This window comes from Pararge aegeria, chromosome Z (genome assembly GCF_905163445.1).
Source record: "Pararge aegeria chromosome Z, ilParAegt1.1, whole genome shotgun sequence".
NCBI classification, from domain to species: domain Eukaryota; kingdom Metazoa; phylum Arthropoda; class Insecta; order Lepidoptera; family Nymphalidae; genus Pararge; species Pararge aegeria.
In genome coordinates, this window is record NC_053208.1 from 14029110 (window position 1) to 14044559 (window position 15450).

The window sequence follows — 15450 nt, forward strand, 5'->3', positions numbered from 1 at the left end:
GCCTATAAATACAATTAACTGCAATCTCACCTGGTGGTGAGTCGGCATATGGTGCTGATGCAGTCTAAGATGGTAGCGGGCTGACCTGTTAGGGAGTATGGTAGCCATACCATATATATATAGCCCTAATCGGTTTTTACGCGACATAGCACCAGAACACTAAATCACTTAGCGGCACGTCTTTGTCGGTCTGGTGGTAACTAGCCACGGCCAAAGCCGCCCAGACTAGACCAGAGAAAATTCTGAAATAATAAATTCCCAAATATCCCCCGCCGGGAATCGAACCCGGGTCCTCCTACTTAAATTCACAGTGCTTACCGTTGCACCAAGGAGGTCATCAAAATCTACTACTACTGAAACAACTACTACTATTCTTACAGATTTCCCAAGGTATTAAAACAAAAGCTTATGGTACCAATGCACGGCTTTTAATATATTAGTGACCATTTAAAATACTGTTGTTAAAACCAAAAATTGATGACTTTAAAGTCATCATCATCATGTCAAACAAATGGAGTGGACATAGGTTTTTAATTTGTAATAAATTATTATAATTATAAATTGTAAATATGAATAGTCTGGAATATTACTACGTAGCATAAAAACAAATGTAAAAGCAGGTTGGTGGTGCTTTCTCCGAACTCTCTGAGTAAGATTGTTTTCGAGTACCCTAACACCACGTCTGTGTTAAATAGACATAATGGCCCTTGCTTTTCGAATCGAGTTTCAAAACAACAATTTATTTATTTCGTGTAAAAAATTCGGTAATGTAGACCGTACGTCTTTCCACCTTATCGAATATCTTAATTTGATACTAGCGAGAGATGCACTAAAAATTAAAAAAAAAATCCAATTCTGGATCTAAAATTCGCCCGCACACATACAAACATTTCCATACGCATTTAATTAGATACTAAAGGTATTGTACTGAACGAGACCATCGTGGCTTATTGTATTACAAATATACTCGTATATCCCATATATATAACTGTAGCTATCGCGATATTGTAGGTACTACTAATGTAAATATTTAAAAAGGTCAGAGTAGAGGGATCCGAGCCAATATTTATTTTATATAACAACGACGTGGCAACAGTTATGGGGGCGCTGTAACGCAGGTGCAAAGGGGTTCCTTAGGGATAATAACACCTATTCATATTTTATTACTTGCGCCGATATGATGGCTAGATTGTCCAAGCTTTACTCAATGCTTTGTACAACATTGTTGCAGTATTTTTTCACGCTCTTTATTAGCTTCAAATGTTTGTAATCGACTTCTTTCGACTTTTTGTCAATTTTTATATTTTTCATCTATAGTCGAAAAGGCAAGGATGATGTTATTTTTAATTTTCAACCGTTATCTTTAGGCGCATGGGTTACAGATTTATTTTGCTCTAACAAAAATAATAGTTTAAGAAAAAAAAATAAAATACACGCTTTTATACATAAACTAAAGTAAAGCATACAAATTAGTTTGCTTTTTTATACCAAGCTTGTTTTTTATTTTATTCTTTGAACTATTAATTTATTTTATAATTCAATAGGTGGTATAATTTTCGTAGGGATACTGTTGAACGTATTTAGATTTAAAGGAAAACAAAACGTTTGAACACAAAGTACAGGACAAAATTTTGAAATAAATATCTGTCTCTGGTAAGAAGAAATTGACTTGTAAACTCCATTTTTTAATAAAAAAATAATGTCTTGATTAAAAATGAAAAATCACCGAAGTATACTTAGTAAAAATAAATCTGTAAAGGTATACAAATACAAGTAGGCACATGCAAAATGAAACATTTCTCTTCTTATAGAAAACAATGTTTGTGTAAAAGTCAACAGCCCCAAATTTTGCCAAAGCTTTCTGTGCGGATCCCGGCCAACGGCTACGACGACTTTAGACGACTTAGCGTCTTTCTTAATAGCACAGTATATAAGCTTATGTACGTATCTAGCGAGTAACATTATTTTATTCTATGGCGACGGATAGGTCAAGTTGAATATATGTTTTCAATTAAAGTTAGAGCTGAATTTAATGAGTGCTTAAATGAAACCATTGTAGTTTTATAGAATCTAGTAACGAGACTATTGTTAATAGATTCTATCAAACTATAAAAGTTTAATTTAGTTTTAGCAATATGCGTTATTGTAACATTCATATGTAGAGATATAAACTTTGAAACCACTTTAAAATTTAAATGAGGGCGACATCCCACGTACTCGTAATACTCGTATACCTACGTTAAGCAAACGTCTTAAACACAACTTTACTTCACATGTACTACTTTATTTTACCCGTGTAGATGTTTTAAAGGTCCTTCAAAGCAATATTTAAATTTCAGTGTGAAAAACTACGCACAGGAAAAGCTAGTGTATCATTTCGACAGCATTAAATTTGACGTTGTTTTTAGTGTAAAAATAATAAATTAAAACACAATTTACTTATCAGAATATATAACACAAAAAAGTCCGCTTTTCACGTTGAACTCATTATTCAATGTTAGTTAATGGTATGTCTTCATTGAATTTGAGTGTTACAAATGAATACTAGTTAATTATTTTTAGCTTTAATACGAAATATCAATCGCCTATAAATACAATTAACGTCCATAAACTAACTTTTTTGAATAGATTATAGAATAATGAACAATGTTGATCAACAAATCAAAACACTAAAATTTTGAATGATGTTTATTCCACTTATAGCTACAAAATTACTGAAAATGTAATGGAACGTTTATAAAGTGATCTGAAGTCGAAATAAATAATTATTATCTCGAATAAATAATCTACTGTATTTATCTCTGCTTCAATATAAAGGTCTAAGTTTGGAACTTATCGTGACATTGATAAAAGCCAGGGATTTTTCCGTTAAGATAAGAAATTAAGGGGAAACAAAAAATCTTTTTCTCTCCGTAGCCTTAAAACAATTTCAATTATGTTAATGCTTTCAGAAATGTTCAGATATCTCGAGACTTCAGAAAGTTTAGAAAAGTGATTACCTAAAAACAAAACTATATTATACTGACTGTTACATACTTACTAGAAATGTCTACTATTTAAACCCTGCTGTAGTTAATGTGGTAAATCGAAACTCGTTGCGGATAAAATCTCATATAAAAATTCGTCTGTTTTACAATATTTTTCTTCGCGGCTAAATAACCATTCGGACTGTTCCTTTCCTTTATTTTTACTTTATTTGATATGTGGTCCACTAGACCTCATACATTTAATATGGTTGTCACCGCGTAATTTTATGAAAACTTTGAACAATTGGACATAGATCAAACACAGAGGAAAGATGTATCAGACATTAAAAACAAATGTGGCATAACATCGTTATTATTATACACTGTTTTTGACGATCTATCATTTAAAAGTTGCTGTTTAGCTGAAATTATGAAAACACTGCTTTACGTCGATATGCTACATTTATTTGTTAGACATGATATGTGTTCATTTAAACCATTTACAAGCGAAATGGAGTGAAATATTGCCTGGATCCTTTTCTGGATAGGTGTTCATTTAAAAATTTACAAGCGAAATGGAGTAAAACATTATATTATATCATCAGTTATTATCCTATGAACTTTAAGTTTATGGTGAGTACATATATATATCTCCTACAACATAATATACAATAAATTTAGGATGTTTTTTAATAGATAACATAAATAACACAGAAGGTGAAACTTTAACCAACAGTGGTTGTTTTTGTCACAACAACAATTCATGTTGGCTATAAAATGTCTTTTACTTGAAACAGCTGAGGGATATTTCTGAGCGATACTAGCACGCCCTGGTCTAAGAAGAAACCCACAATAGTCAAAGTCAAATATTTCTTTATTCAAATAGGCACATAGATAGCACTTTTGATGCGTACATTACATGTAAAATATGACATATGAGTGAGTTGATGGCGATAAATAAATTCGTCAACTTAAAACTAAAGCTACGTTTGTTCCAAACGCGCCCTGGTCTAAGAAGAAGAATGGTCTAACAACAAACTTAGCCGGTTGTTATTTTTTTTGTTATCACCATCTCACATTTTTCATTTAAAAACTATTAAAGAAACATGGTTAGAGCAATAATTTACACCCAAGCATTTTTATAGTTGACGTAGTCCTTAATACTATAAATGGACTTTTCTATACGCTTACGTTTTATACAAACTTTGAACTTTTTCAGACACATCTCCAAGATATCAACTGGTAATTTACTGTAAAATTTTATACAATTTCAATAAACTTAACCGGGTATGAAATTAAAATAAATTAAAGACGATGTTGATCCCTGTTTGAAAAATATATAGACTTAGCAAAATTGTATTTTTTTTTAATACTATATACGCTGCTCATTGCGATAAAATAAATGTGTTTACTTATTCAATAATCATAGGTACATAAAAACATAATATTTAAATTAAGATAGACACGCTTGCCAGTCGATTGGCAGTCATAATGTTTTTGACACGACATTTACTACGGTCCAAAGTTTGCTTATCTAGATATAAGTTGAGACACGTAAAAATACCTTCCCCAATCTACCAGTACGCTTTAGATTTTAATTGCATGCAGTTAAGTGCGTTGCAAAATAAATATTTATTTAGTGTCATAAGCATTGGTTAAGTATCATATTTTACATAGTGGCGTATTCTAACATTCATCGGGCCCGATTGGGCCGATAAAATTGGCCGCCACATAAATTAATGGCAAAAATAAATAATTTCCGGCACTTTTTGATTTGAATGAAGATAATGGATATCGAAACTAAAAAGGCATTATATAAGGAAAGAACACCAAGCACGGAAACACCATTTGTTCAAAACAAGAAATGCAGGTGGCTTCGTCCGCTGTACCTACCTACTATTCGCATTTACTATATCTTTTTTTCCCCTTAAATGTTAATGTCAATATAGGAACAAGCCATTATGCGGGATAGAAAGTACATTCACTCTAACTTCTGCTTGCGCCGCCCCTCGTAGCCTGCCGCCTCGAGCCATGGCCCTTCTGGCCCTCAGGTAAGTAAATACGCCCATTAATTTACTTAAGATCAGTTCAGAAGAGTATAAATTAGATGACCACAAACGGATATTAAGAAGTAGTTTAGGGTTTATCTTTACATCTATACCAATATAAAAAGAGAAACGATTTAGTTTTTTGAATGTTTGTGTGTACTGACTACAGTAAAAAACATACCTATATTTCTTTATATATTTCTAGTGTATTCTGTAAACTACTGAATACAGTAGAAAGCTCGTGTTCCATAAAGTCCATCAAGCCAACTTGGCTACATTTTATTTCGGAAAGTCACAAGAAAAAGCACAAACGAACTGATTTATCAGTGTGCGCTGCCTCAATGGTCCGTCATACGTGAATACTATGTGTTACAAAAATTTTGATATTCGATATAAATAAATATTTATCCAATAAAAAAAAGCCACAATGTCTGATTTTATTTCGAACATAATTAAAAAGAAATCCAGTAAATAAAATATTTTACTATCAATACTTTAAGAAGGCAAAGAAGGAATAGGTAAAAACTGCTTCGGAAATCGTTTGACTGTGTACAACTAGATAGACTGTTCGAAATACTACACTACTTACATTAACGATGCTGCCCTAGATTCAGATGAGTTCCTATTTGTACAATCAAATTCAAAAAATAGACGAATAAAAACTGGGTCAGTTGTAAAAACAGGGTTCCCTTAGGGATTTACATTAGTAGGTAGGTGGGTACCTTCTTCGTCCAAAATTCATATTTTATGGTCTTCCTTAACTTGCTAAGGGAAATCACGGGTAAAATGTGAAAACTACTGTGATTAAGCAATTGCTACTTAAGGGCGTGGCATTACCAGATTTGATTTCAAAACGCATCTTAGGCATTTAAATTGATAACTAACATGTTACGCGTCGGCTCCGGACACTTGTCTATTTCCATCGTTTTTGACGTGACAACGTCTTATAATTCGATGGAGCCAGCTGCACACACGAAAAAACATGACTCATGCGGCGTTACCTCGCTTTGAGGCGTTCCATCCAAGGCTTGAAGTGTAACCGAGAGCGTGGATCGAGCGACAAAGAGGCACAATCGGCCTCTGCGTTCGACATCTGTCCCTCTCCTACTTGAGTGAGCGATGCGTCCGCGTGAACAGCTGCTATACAATCATTCATCTACATGTTTTCGTCAAGTAAGAAGTGCAGTGAAAAGTGAATGTGGTGTCAATTGTGATGAAAAATTGACATAATTATATTTAAGCGTACAAATAAATGTAACTTGATCAATTCAATTGTGATTTCAATTTACCTACTTCTCTATCCATACAAAATATCTATCAAACAAATAAAATTTAAATTTTCTTTTGAAAAATGCAACCATTCCATCAGTATTTACTTATGGCGTTGTCACGTTCAACTATTGTCCGTAAACTGACGTTACAGACAACCGTTTTTTTTTTTTAAATTATTGTTTTACTAAATTAAACATAACAAAAATAACCAATTATCTATACATAATATATTCTATTACATCCCAATTATGAAATAATCATCATCATCATGTCGTCCACTGCTGGAAATAAGTGTTTTATAGGGAGTTGCTAGGGTCTTTTTCTGCTCGGGACCAGCGGCTCGCAGAGAGAAACTTGCTGCGAATGTGAGTTAGAGATTAAGTTACCTTTTTTTTTGTAGGTTGTTTTTATTGGTATACATCGGACAAAAGTTTGAGCGGGAAATATACTCATCAATAACATAATATATTCTCTTTCGTTAGGAAGAGCTTCATAGATTTAGTGATAATGTAAATGTGGTTTGAACATGTGGAAACGCATGTAATTAGCCATTGCGAAAACGGAAAACCGAAAACGAACATATAAAGCAGGCTCGAAAAACGAAACCTGTTTGATTTTCGAGCGTGCTTCCTGAAGTGTGGAATTAGGTTTGCTTTTAGCATCTAAGCATGGATGAATAGGTTTGTTAATGAGCATGCTAGTATCTGAACAAGTTTGCTTAACACACAAGCAAATGTGCAAAGTTGAAGAGCGCTCATAAACCGGCATGCTTGCTATTCAGGCGTGTTAGTGCTGAAAGGCACTTTTTCCAATTACAAATAGTTGCAATCTATAGGGTTATTAAAGTTTATTGAAAACTAGCTCTTGTCTGCGAACGTGGCAGTGTTTTTTGAGTTTTGCAAAAGTCCCTGGGAGGCAATTAGTTTCCTCGGCTAAAAATGTATTCTATAGACTTTTTCAGGATGTGCTAACTGTCTTTATGTCAGTTACGACAAAATCGGAGCTATTAGCTGGTGTTTATTATCAAAAACCCAAACAGATACACTTTCACATTTATAATAATATATAATATAATATTTATACTAATATTATAAAGCCAAAAGATTTTTTTTGTTTCTTTATTTGTACCGAAAAGGCTCCGAAAGTACTGGACCAATTTTAACCATTTCGCCAAAAGAAAGATAAACATAAGTAAAGTTATAGCAGTAAAATTCTGTCACTCCGCCGATTGGTGTAGAATTAAATATAGGATATATCCACAGGCCACACCTAAAAAATACAGTATTCATATGATTATTTTATTATTTTTTTAGAACTACACCCGATATTTTTACAAGAATACACAACTTAAATATAACTGAAGAACTACAACTAAATTTAATGCCACACGTTTCTCAAATAAATTATTCCTACGGGATGCGCGGGCAACAGCTAGTTTAATTTAGTTTAAATTTATTCATAGTTTGGAAGTATGGATAATCTGAACCTAATATTTACAGTAGAACTGAAGTTTTTATTTTATGTAAGGTATAAATGTATTGGTTTAAATGATTAATAACTTATTTAAGCAACTATCAGTCGCATTTTAATTATGGGTTATGCGATAGAGACTTTTTATTACATATAAGTGCTACCTAACATATTACGTCCTGTAGATAATCGTGAAACCATTCCCTACCTTGATTATTTATTGAATAACTTTTAAATAGGTTTCAAACATCTAAAGATAAACAGAATGAAAATATTTTTCCTATTTATATGTATGTTTTTATTATTTAAAAAAAAAATTTTTGCACTAAAAAGTATTTATGAAATCGTGTCTTATACATATATAAGACAGGTAAGGAATAGAGATAATTTGTGTGCTGTTTTATATGATTTAACACGCTAATCACTGTCGTTTACTGTCAGCCCGTTTACTGAAGAAGGTTATTATTGTTTCTTACGACCTCCCTGGCGCAGTTATGGACGCTATGGTCTTATAATTGGGAGGTCTTGGGCTAGATCCTCGGTGAGGGCTATTTAGTGAGTGAGAGTGAGTGAGGGAATTTTTATATTTGAATTTTCGCTACTTACAGTAATATGATAAAGATTAACCTTTTTTTTATATGTTCACCCACTGAATTAGCACTAACTAAAGCTAAAAAGCGGTGATAGCCCAGTGGGCAGGACTTCGACTTCACTTTCGGGGGGCTTACTTCTAATGCACCTCTAATTTACTAAGCAATTTAAATATCACTTGCTTCAACGGTGAAGGAAAACATCGTGAAAATACCTGCATGCCTGAAAATTCACACACAATGTGGTGGACTACGTCCTTTACCCCTTTATATATGGAAGGAAACCCATACCCTGTAGTGGGCCGGTTATGGGTCGATATCATGTATACGGGAACCCGTGAGGATGAATCTTGCCCCAAAGTAAGCGTAGCTTGTGTTATGGGTATTAAGATAACTGATGAATATTTTTATGAATAATATACATACTCGTAAATTCACCCAGACACTGAAAAACACTTATTGCTCATCACACAAACATTTCCCAGTTGTGGGAATCGAACCCACGGCTTTGAACTCAGAAAGCAGGGTCGTTGCTCACTGCGCCAGTCGGCTGTCATGTAATATAATGTTATACCTATAGTTGACTCGGGTCAGAACGAATGTCTCAGTTTTACCACTTACTCGTTGAATAATTTCGACATACTAAAAATTTTAAATTCGAAAGGTAAATTCATTTTAAAGCGAAGGTATCTTCTAACAAAGGATTTTATAACAATGAAAATGAAAACCGATATTTAGATTCAAAGTTTTAGTATATTGAAAAAATTCTTTATTTATTATGAGCTATTAAATCTGACGAGAATTTTTTTAAACTCATGGGAAATTAGATATTCTAAAGGCTAAAGTAGAGGGAAAATATTCCTGTGTTAATAGTGTTATATAGGTAGAAGTCGAAGTGGGAAGCTGGACACCGTGGAATTTAGAAATACTTTTGGAAGTTACTTTTAATCTTCTGTGAAAAGTACAGAAATCCTTTGTGGGTATATGCTTTTATAACATGATACCGAATGTAATACCTTTACCTAAATTTAAACAATATATTAAAACACTTTTAAACAATCGTGGTTACTACACGCTTGATGAATTCCTTAACGACAAGGCTGCTTGTAAGCAGGCCACTCCGCTCTCATCTCTCACAAATACGCAGAAAAATTCTAAAGATTGTTAAACTATTAAAAGACTTAGGAAAAGAGTAAATTGCTGCTTAATGGCTCTTCTCAGTGGAACCGGTTGTAGAGTCACTACAAACAGACTGACATGACGTTTCAAAAGTGTTTTAAACTAGGCCTACTTGAAATAAATGAATTCTGATTTTTTTTTTTTTTAATTTTGAAGACCAATGGACATATATCCATTAATATGATAATTATGAAAATATTTGCTAAAAGTCCAGACACCAGCTGAACAAGAGCGTGGGATTTGAAATCCCTTATAAAAGATCTATGTCCAGCAATGGGCATTCTGTTGAAATGTGGTATCATATATTACTCTGATGTTGATGATGACTTTATTGCCTACAAGTACCAGTGAAACGCTGAACACCAACAGCCGGTATTCCGTGGAAAATCCCGTAAGATCTTTGTCCAGCAGTAGTCATCTATCGGTTTATATTATACTAGCTTCTGTGCGCGACTTCGTCTGCGTGGACTTTAGAATACGGTCCAAAAATAAATGAATAATGTGAAAGTAATAAAAAATTGAATCAAATTTACACCCGTTTTATCGCTTACGCTGTAATAGAGAAAAATAACTACAGTTTTGCGTATCAGCTATTACTTATTAAATATAGTTGAGTTGTAAATTACTAACCATTTGAAAAATTGAGAGCGTCAGAATTGGAACTATTTGAGAGATAGATATAGAAAGTACATGTCCTTTTCCATAGCATAGGTGGAATGCATACCAATTTTCAAAGCTGTCTGCCCGCGGTATAGCTCGTAAATAATTTTTAATTTTCCCTCGGGAACTACTTAAGGAATCGGCAAACAGGTAGCCTACGTTCTTTTCCAGGTCAAAGCTACATGCATGCCAAATATCATCAAAATCCGTTCAGCCGTTTTTGCGTGATTGAGTAACAAGCATCCACACTTTCAAATTTATAATAATAGTAGGATTATGATGATGATATCGCTCACAAGCTCACGTAGATATTAAACGTATTATTCCTCATTCACCAATTTATATAAGCAGCTTTTCTTCTGAATTCATTTGTATTTCGCAAGTGTCACATATGTCGGTCATACCACTAGGAAGTAGGTACGAACAATGGACTATTGTGCTTCACGTACAATAGGAAATTTTAAAAATTATGTTCTTGAAAACAGTTTTGCCACTGAAATAAAATATAAACCTCATACGCTGTATTACGTTACTAATAGTTTTATGTTGATTGGGAAGTTTTCTTTACTCTGCCGATATACTTGAGTAAACCTATTTAAGCTTTCGTGGGTCCAAAACGTAGATTCTTGAGATAATCAATCTAAATAGTAGGCTGGGTACAACAGCCGAATCTTATTGTTCGATACATAAATTAGTTGAAAGACAACCCCAGTGGGAGGAGTGCCACTGCGAGAATTAGACACAAACATTTGTAGTTGAGTAGCAAAATAATAAAGCGATACATCAAAATTATCGCAAATTTTGGATTTCTAAAGAAACAAATAAAAATAAAAAATTACACTGATTTAAAATATGAAGTTTTGTTAAACCGTTCTTCAATATTCAGCTTCAGCTTTTGGGTTGGCTCTCGTAGAATTGATATTTTTGTTAAGTGCACGCCTGCATTACTATTTCATAGATCCTCATAAAATTAGTATCAATGCATATAATACCGTTTATTAAAAAAAAAAAACAAATTTGTAGTTTGTTTATTTAGTTACTTCGTTGTATTATTAATTATTCTCGGTAGTTTAGTGCACAATTAATAACAAGGTTTCTTTCCTGCCCCTTTGTTGCTATCTAACTCCAATAGGGTCATAATAATGCTTCCAAAGAATTTACTCGTCTCCATTTTAGCAACCCTAAAGCCTTGCACGAAATTTTAACTTGTGTGGGATACATGTTTGAATCACGATTATTATACGAGTATTTTGTTTTGATTAGTTCCTATATTGCAATTTTCTAAACATTTTCTATCTTAGATCCAGAACTTGTTCATGGTATAGCTTGACTACACCTTGTTAGAACTTTATAGAACTAGGTTTACAATTATACTTAATACACCTAACCACAAAGCAAGATAAATATAGACAAAAATATGACAAATGGTAATTAGTTCCCTAAAACGGTCTGGAGATAGTACCAAACATATCAATAAGGATGAGACTTCTGATTATAAATCAGAAGTCTCATCCTTATTGCCCCACTGATAGGAGCAGCCTTAAGACTCTCATAGGACAGAGCTAATTAAAGCATTAAACTAAATAAGTTGCTCCGATACACGCCAGCGCACTTGAACGATAATTATTACTTGTCAGTGAAAATAACTAGGGCATATAGCTTAAAGTGTTCTCCGAGGGACGCGGGTGTTACCAATTCTGTAACTCTGCAGGTACCGAAAAATCATAAGAAAAACTTCAATGAACTTCAGAAACTACATATACCACCCGATCCAGAATTTTGGCCCTTCACCTCGTGTTGCAAAACCGAACATGCTAATCTCTAGATTGACAAGACAGTTTCAACCAAACCACCAATAAATGAGCACCATTCGGCAGCGCGGAATAGAACTAGAAGTTACAATTTTTTTAGTTACATTGGTCATAGCTTAATTAGGCCTATCACGCTCCAACCACAATTCAATTATTATTTAAAGTCAGTTGTAATTTTATATTTACGTCATTTTTATGTTAATTCAGTAAAAAATAACCATTTAACGCCAATTTAATTGTTTCATGTATGATTTGCAGTTAACACAGAAGGCAGATAGATTTTTTATGTTTTAAAATGTTTTTTTAAATAATTTCAAATGAAAAAACAATAAAAAAATTACGGGTTGCTATATATTTCATTCGACCGCACCGTTTCAACTAATATATTAAAGTAATACTAATTTTATTACACACAGAGAAATATGATTGCTTGTTTAAAAAAAGCAGAGAGGTCTAATCGAGGAAGAGCACGCGAAATATGTCCATAAGATGGACGGACCAAGTAAAAGTGCGGCATTCGTTCCCTAAAATAATTTAAAAGGAAGGGAGCTGAAGTGACGAGAACGACCGAACGACGAGTAAGAAGAAATATCGTAAAAACATACATCTTTCTTCCCAGCACAGAGAGATCATTACAAACCTTATGACCCTTCAGAACTTGAGTTTAAAAGATCCTTTCTTAGTGGAAAAACGGAGTGATCGTAAGAGGTGTAATTATAACTACTCAACTTATGTTAATTGTTAAAGTCTGACTTTTTGACTTAATATGAAATAATTATTAGCTTAGTACTGTAACGAGTTGGATCCTATGGAAATTTTAACTAGAGTTAGTAGTAACTAGTAGTTTAATTTAAAGTTTTGTATGTAACAAAATTGGCTCCACTAGAGATAAATCTTTAAAATCCCATGTTTTATAAGTAATAATAAAATTCGAAATGTCATAGACAAGTATATTCTAATTATCTAACCTATCGTACTATTACCACGAAAACGTTATCATTACAGCCGTATCTTTGTGTGAAGATCATTTGTTCTTCGTATTTCTATGAATAATTTAGTTTTACGTCTATATCGTGGCTATATCGGAATCTAGTTAAACATATATTTTTAGGGGCATACGGAGATAAAAGGGCAAAAAGAAATGATACAAATATGTAATTGTCCTGTGTAGCTATCAAATAACAGATCTCAGTATGTCTCACGGTCTGCGTATAACAGAATAAAACATTGAAATTGAACCATATTAGGTTCTTTGATTTTATCTTGTTTAATATCTGATGCATATCAGGTTTACCGTTTCAAATTCTACATTTAACTTGCTAAGCCTAAGATTTTTAAAACAAGTTAATATTATATTTATATTGACTTATTTTTCCAGGTTTCTACCCTTTAAATTAGATATAATTTCTCGTTTAATTCATTTACTATAAAAGTCATAGTTATTTCAATGAGTTTTATTAACTCCGCGCTGCGAAACAACTAATAAACATTATAGGATGATAAAAAAAAATTACATAAATTAATTACAATAAATATTTACCATATAAATATATTTTTGGCCGAATAATATTAGGTATTCACATTTGGCGCAACCGCAAACAATTATATTAAAAACCGATAAGAAAAATTATATCCATAACGATACAATAATTTAAAAAATAAACAACGTAAAATAAAATCCACAAAAAATAATTTCCGCCTAACGAAAACAAACCACACCAATTTACAGAAAAGAATTTCAAGCGGTAACTTTATAGACGTCGCGCTAAATAACACGAAAAGGTACTTTAATGTTTCCTATTCGATAAAATAAAATAGGTATTTAGAGGTCCTAATAAAAATTATTGTAATTTTTTATAATAGTTTTATGTCATTATTTTAAGTTTCTGAAGTACATACCTGGGTCGTGTTTACGAGCACTAGCGGCCGCGAGCGACATGTGGTTAGCGTTTGTCACACACCGGTTGCGCGCGGATACTGACGGCCAAAGAGTATTCCGCCTGCGAAACCGACATACGACTTTAGGCGGGATTTTCACTGTACAAGTGATGTCCCGCAAAAAGGAGCCTATTGCCATTATCGATAATTTAAAAATATTCTTATTATATATACAGCCTTTTCATAAAATAACTTGTTAAATGGCATATGAATGAATACTATTACCACATTATCATACTGGACAATTTGAAAAATTTAATTACGTTATAATGTCTATTGAACAATGATAATTATTATTTAATATTTGTCATATATAAGTTTAACAATAAAATTTAAAAAAGTACAGTTGTTTAAATTAAAATGTTGATTTCTTTTTTTACAGTTGTAGAATAATTAAAAGCTATGCGTGCGTTATAAAAATAAGAAAATTGCGAACTTCCGAAAAATTTAAACCGAAATAAAACTCCTTTAAGAATTTTGTGATGTCTCATCCCTAGCTGTCGGCGCATGCGTAAAACGAAATAAAACGATTGCCGGGTAGACTTACCACGTTGATTGATTCACGAAGTTGTGCGCAGGTTAACTCACCCGACACGTGCCTTAAGTAACGCACTTCCAACCTCAAAGGTCTCCTTGCCACAATTTTCCCTAGAAAATTCGTGCCGGCCGAAACCTCTTTCCCATGAAAAATCCCCCCGGCTCCTTTGAGCTGCATACTTAATTTAAAAAGACACGTTATATGTTAAAAATTCCAACTTAGACCGGCTTTCAAGTTTATCAAATATTCCTTGCAAAAAGTTTAAGCAGTTATTTAGTAACAATAATTTATTAAATCATAATTTTAGTTATTAAAATGATAATTTACTTCATAACCTACTTTCGAGCTTCATTCAAGTTTGAGTTATTCAACACTTCAATTGAATTTAAGTTTTACTTTAAGTTTTGCACTTAATAGAAAATTTCCATTATGAGATGCAACCTTATACAATGTCTCAAACATTGTTCCAGGAAATAGAGAGCAAATATTTTAAGTATTCTCATCGCAAGAATTGCGGCAGCTTAGTTGAAATTTTCTTGATCGTTCAACTTGGCCGCTAGCCACAAGATCGAATAAAATTTATAAATCGAATTCACAGCTTATTTTGCATTGAAAGACTTACTAAAATATTCAAAGTTTACTTGGTATAAACCAAAAACCTCAACATTAGGTGGACAAACCAATCCCGCGTAAATAGTGCAATAAAATCTGAAAATATCTGGATGTCCCCGCGAAACAAGCCTTCTGTGCTGCAAACGAAACTAGCCTTCTTGGTACAAGATAGTGCTAGAATATTTTCTGGAACTCATCTCATTACCTTGTTTGCCTTGAAATTTCATGGCCCTAAGGTGGTGAAATAAATACTCGCGCCGCTTACTAGATTTAGCCATGTCAACGATGCCTCCCGGTCCCGACGAGGTAGGTACACCGTTAGTCTGGTCTGATATCAATCAGATCAGATTACCGAGTACACCTTTT

General features: G+C 33.1%; 1 protein-coding gene across 1 annotated transcript in view; it reads right to left on the reverse strand.

Annotated features, from left to right (window-relative positions):
- Positions 1-13966, reverse strand: part of LOC120636154 (dipeptidase 1-like) — a 46885-nt gene extending 32919 nt beyond the window's left edge. The window contains exon 1 of the mRNA XM_039907485.1: positions 13896-13966. Coding sequence (XP_039763419.1) covers positions 13896-13935 — 40 coding nt within the window. The 5' untranslated portion in view covers positions 13936-13966. The remainder of the gene's footprint in view (positions 1-13895) is intronic.
- Between the last annotated feature and the right edge of the window lie 1484 nt (positions 13967-15450).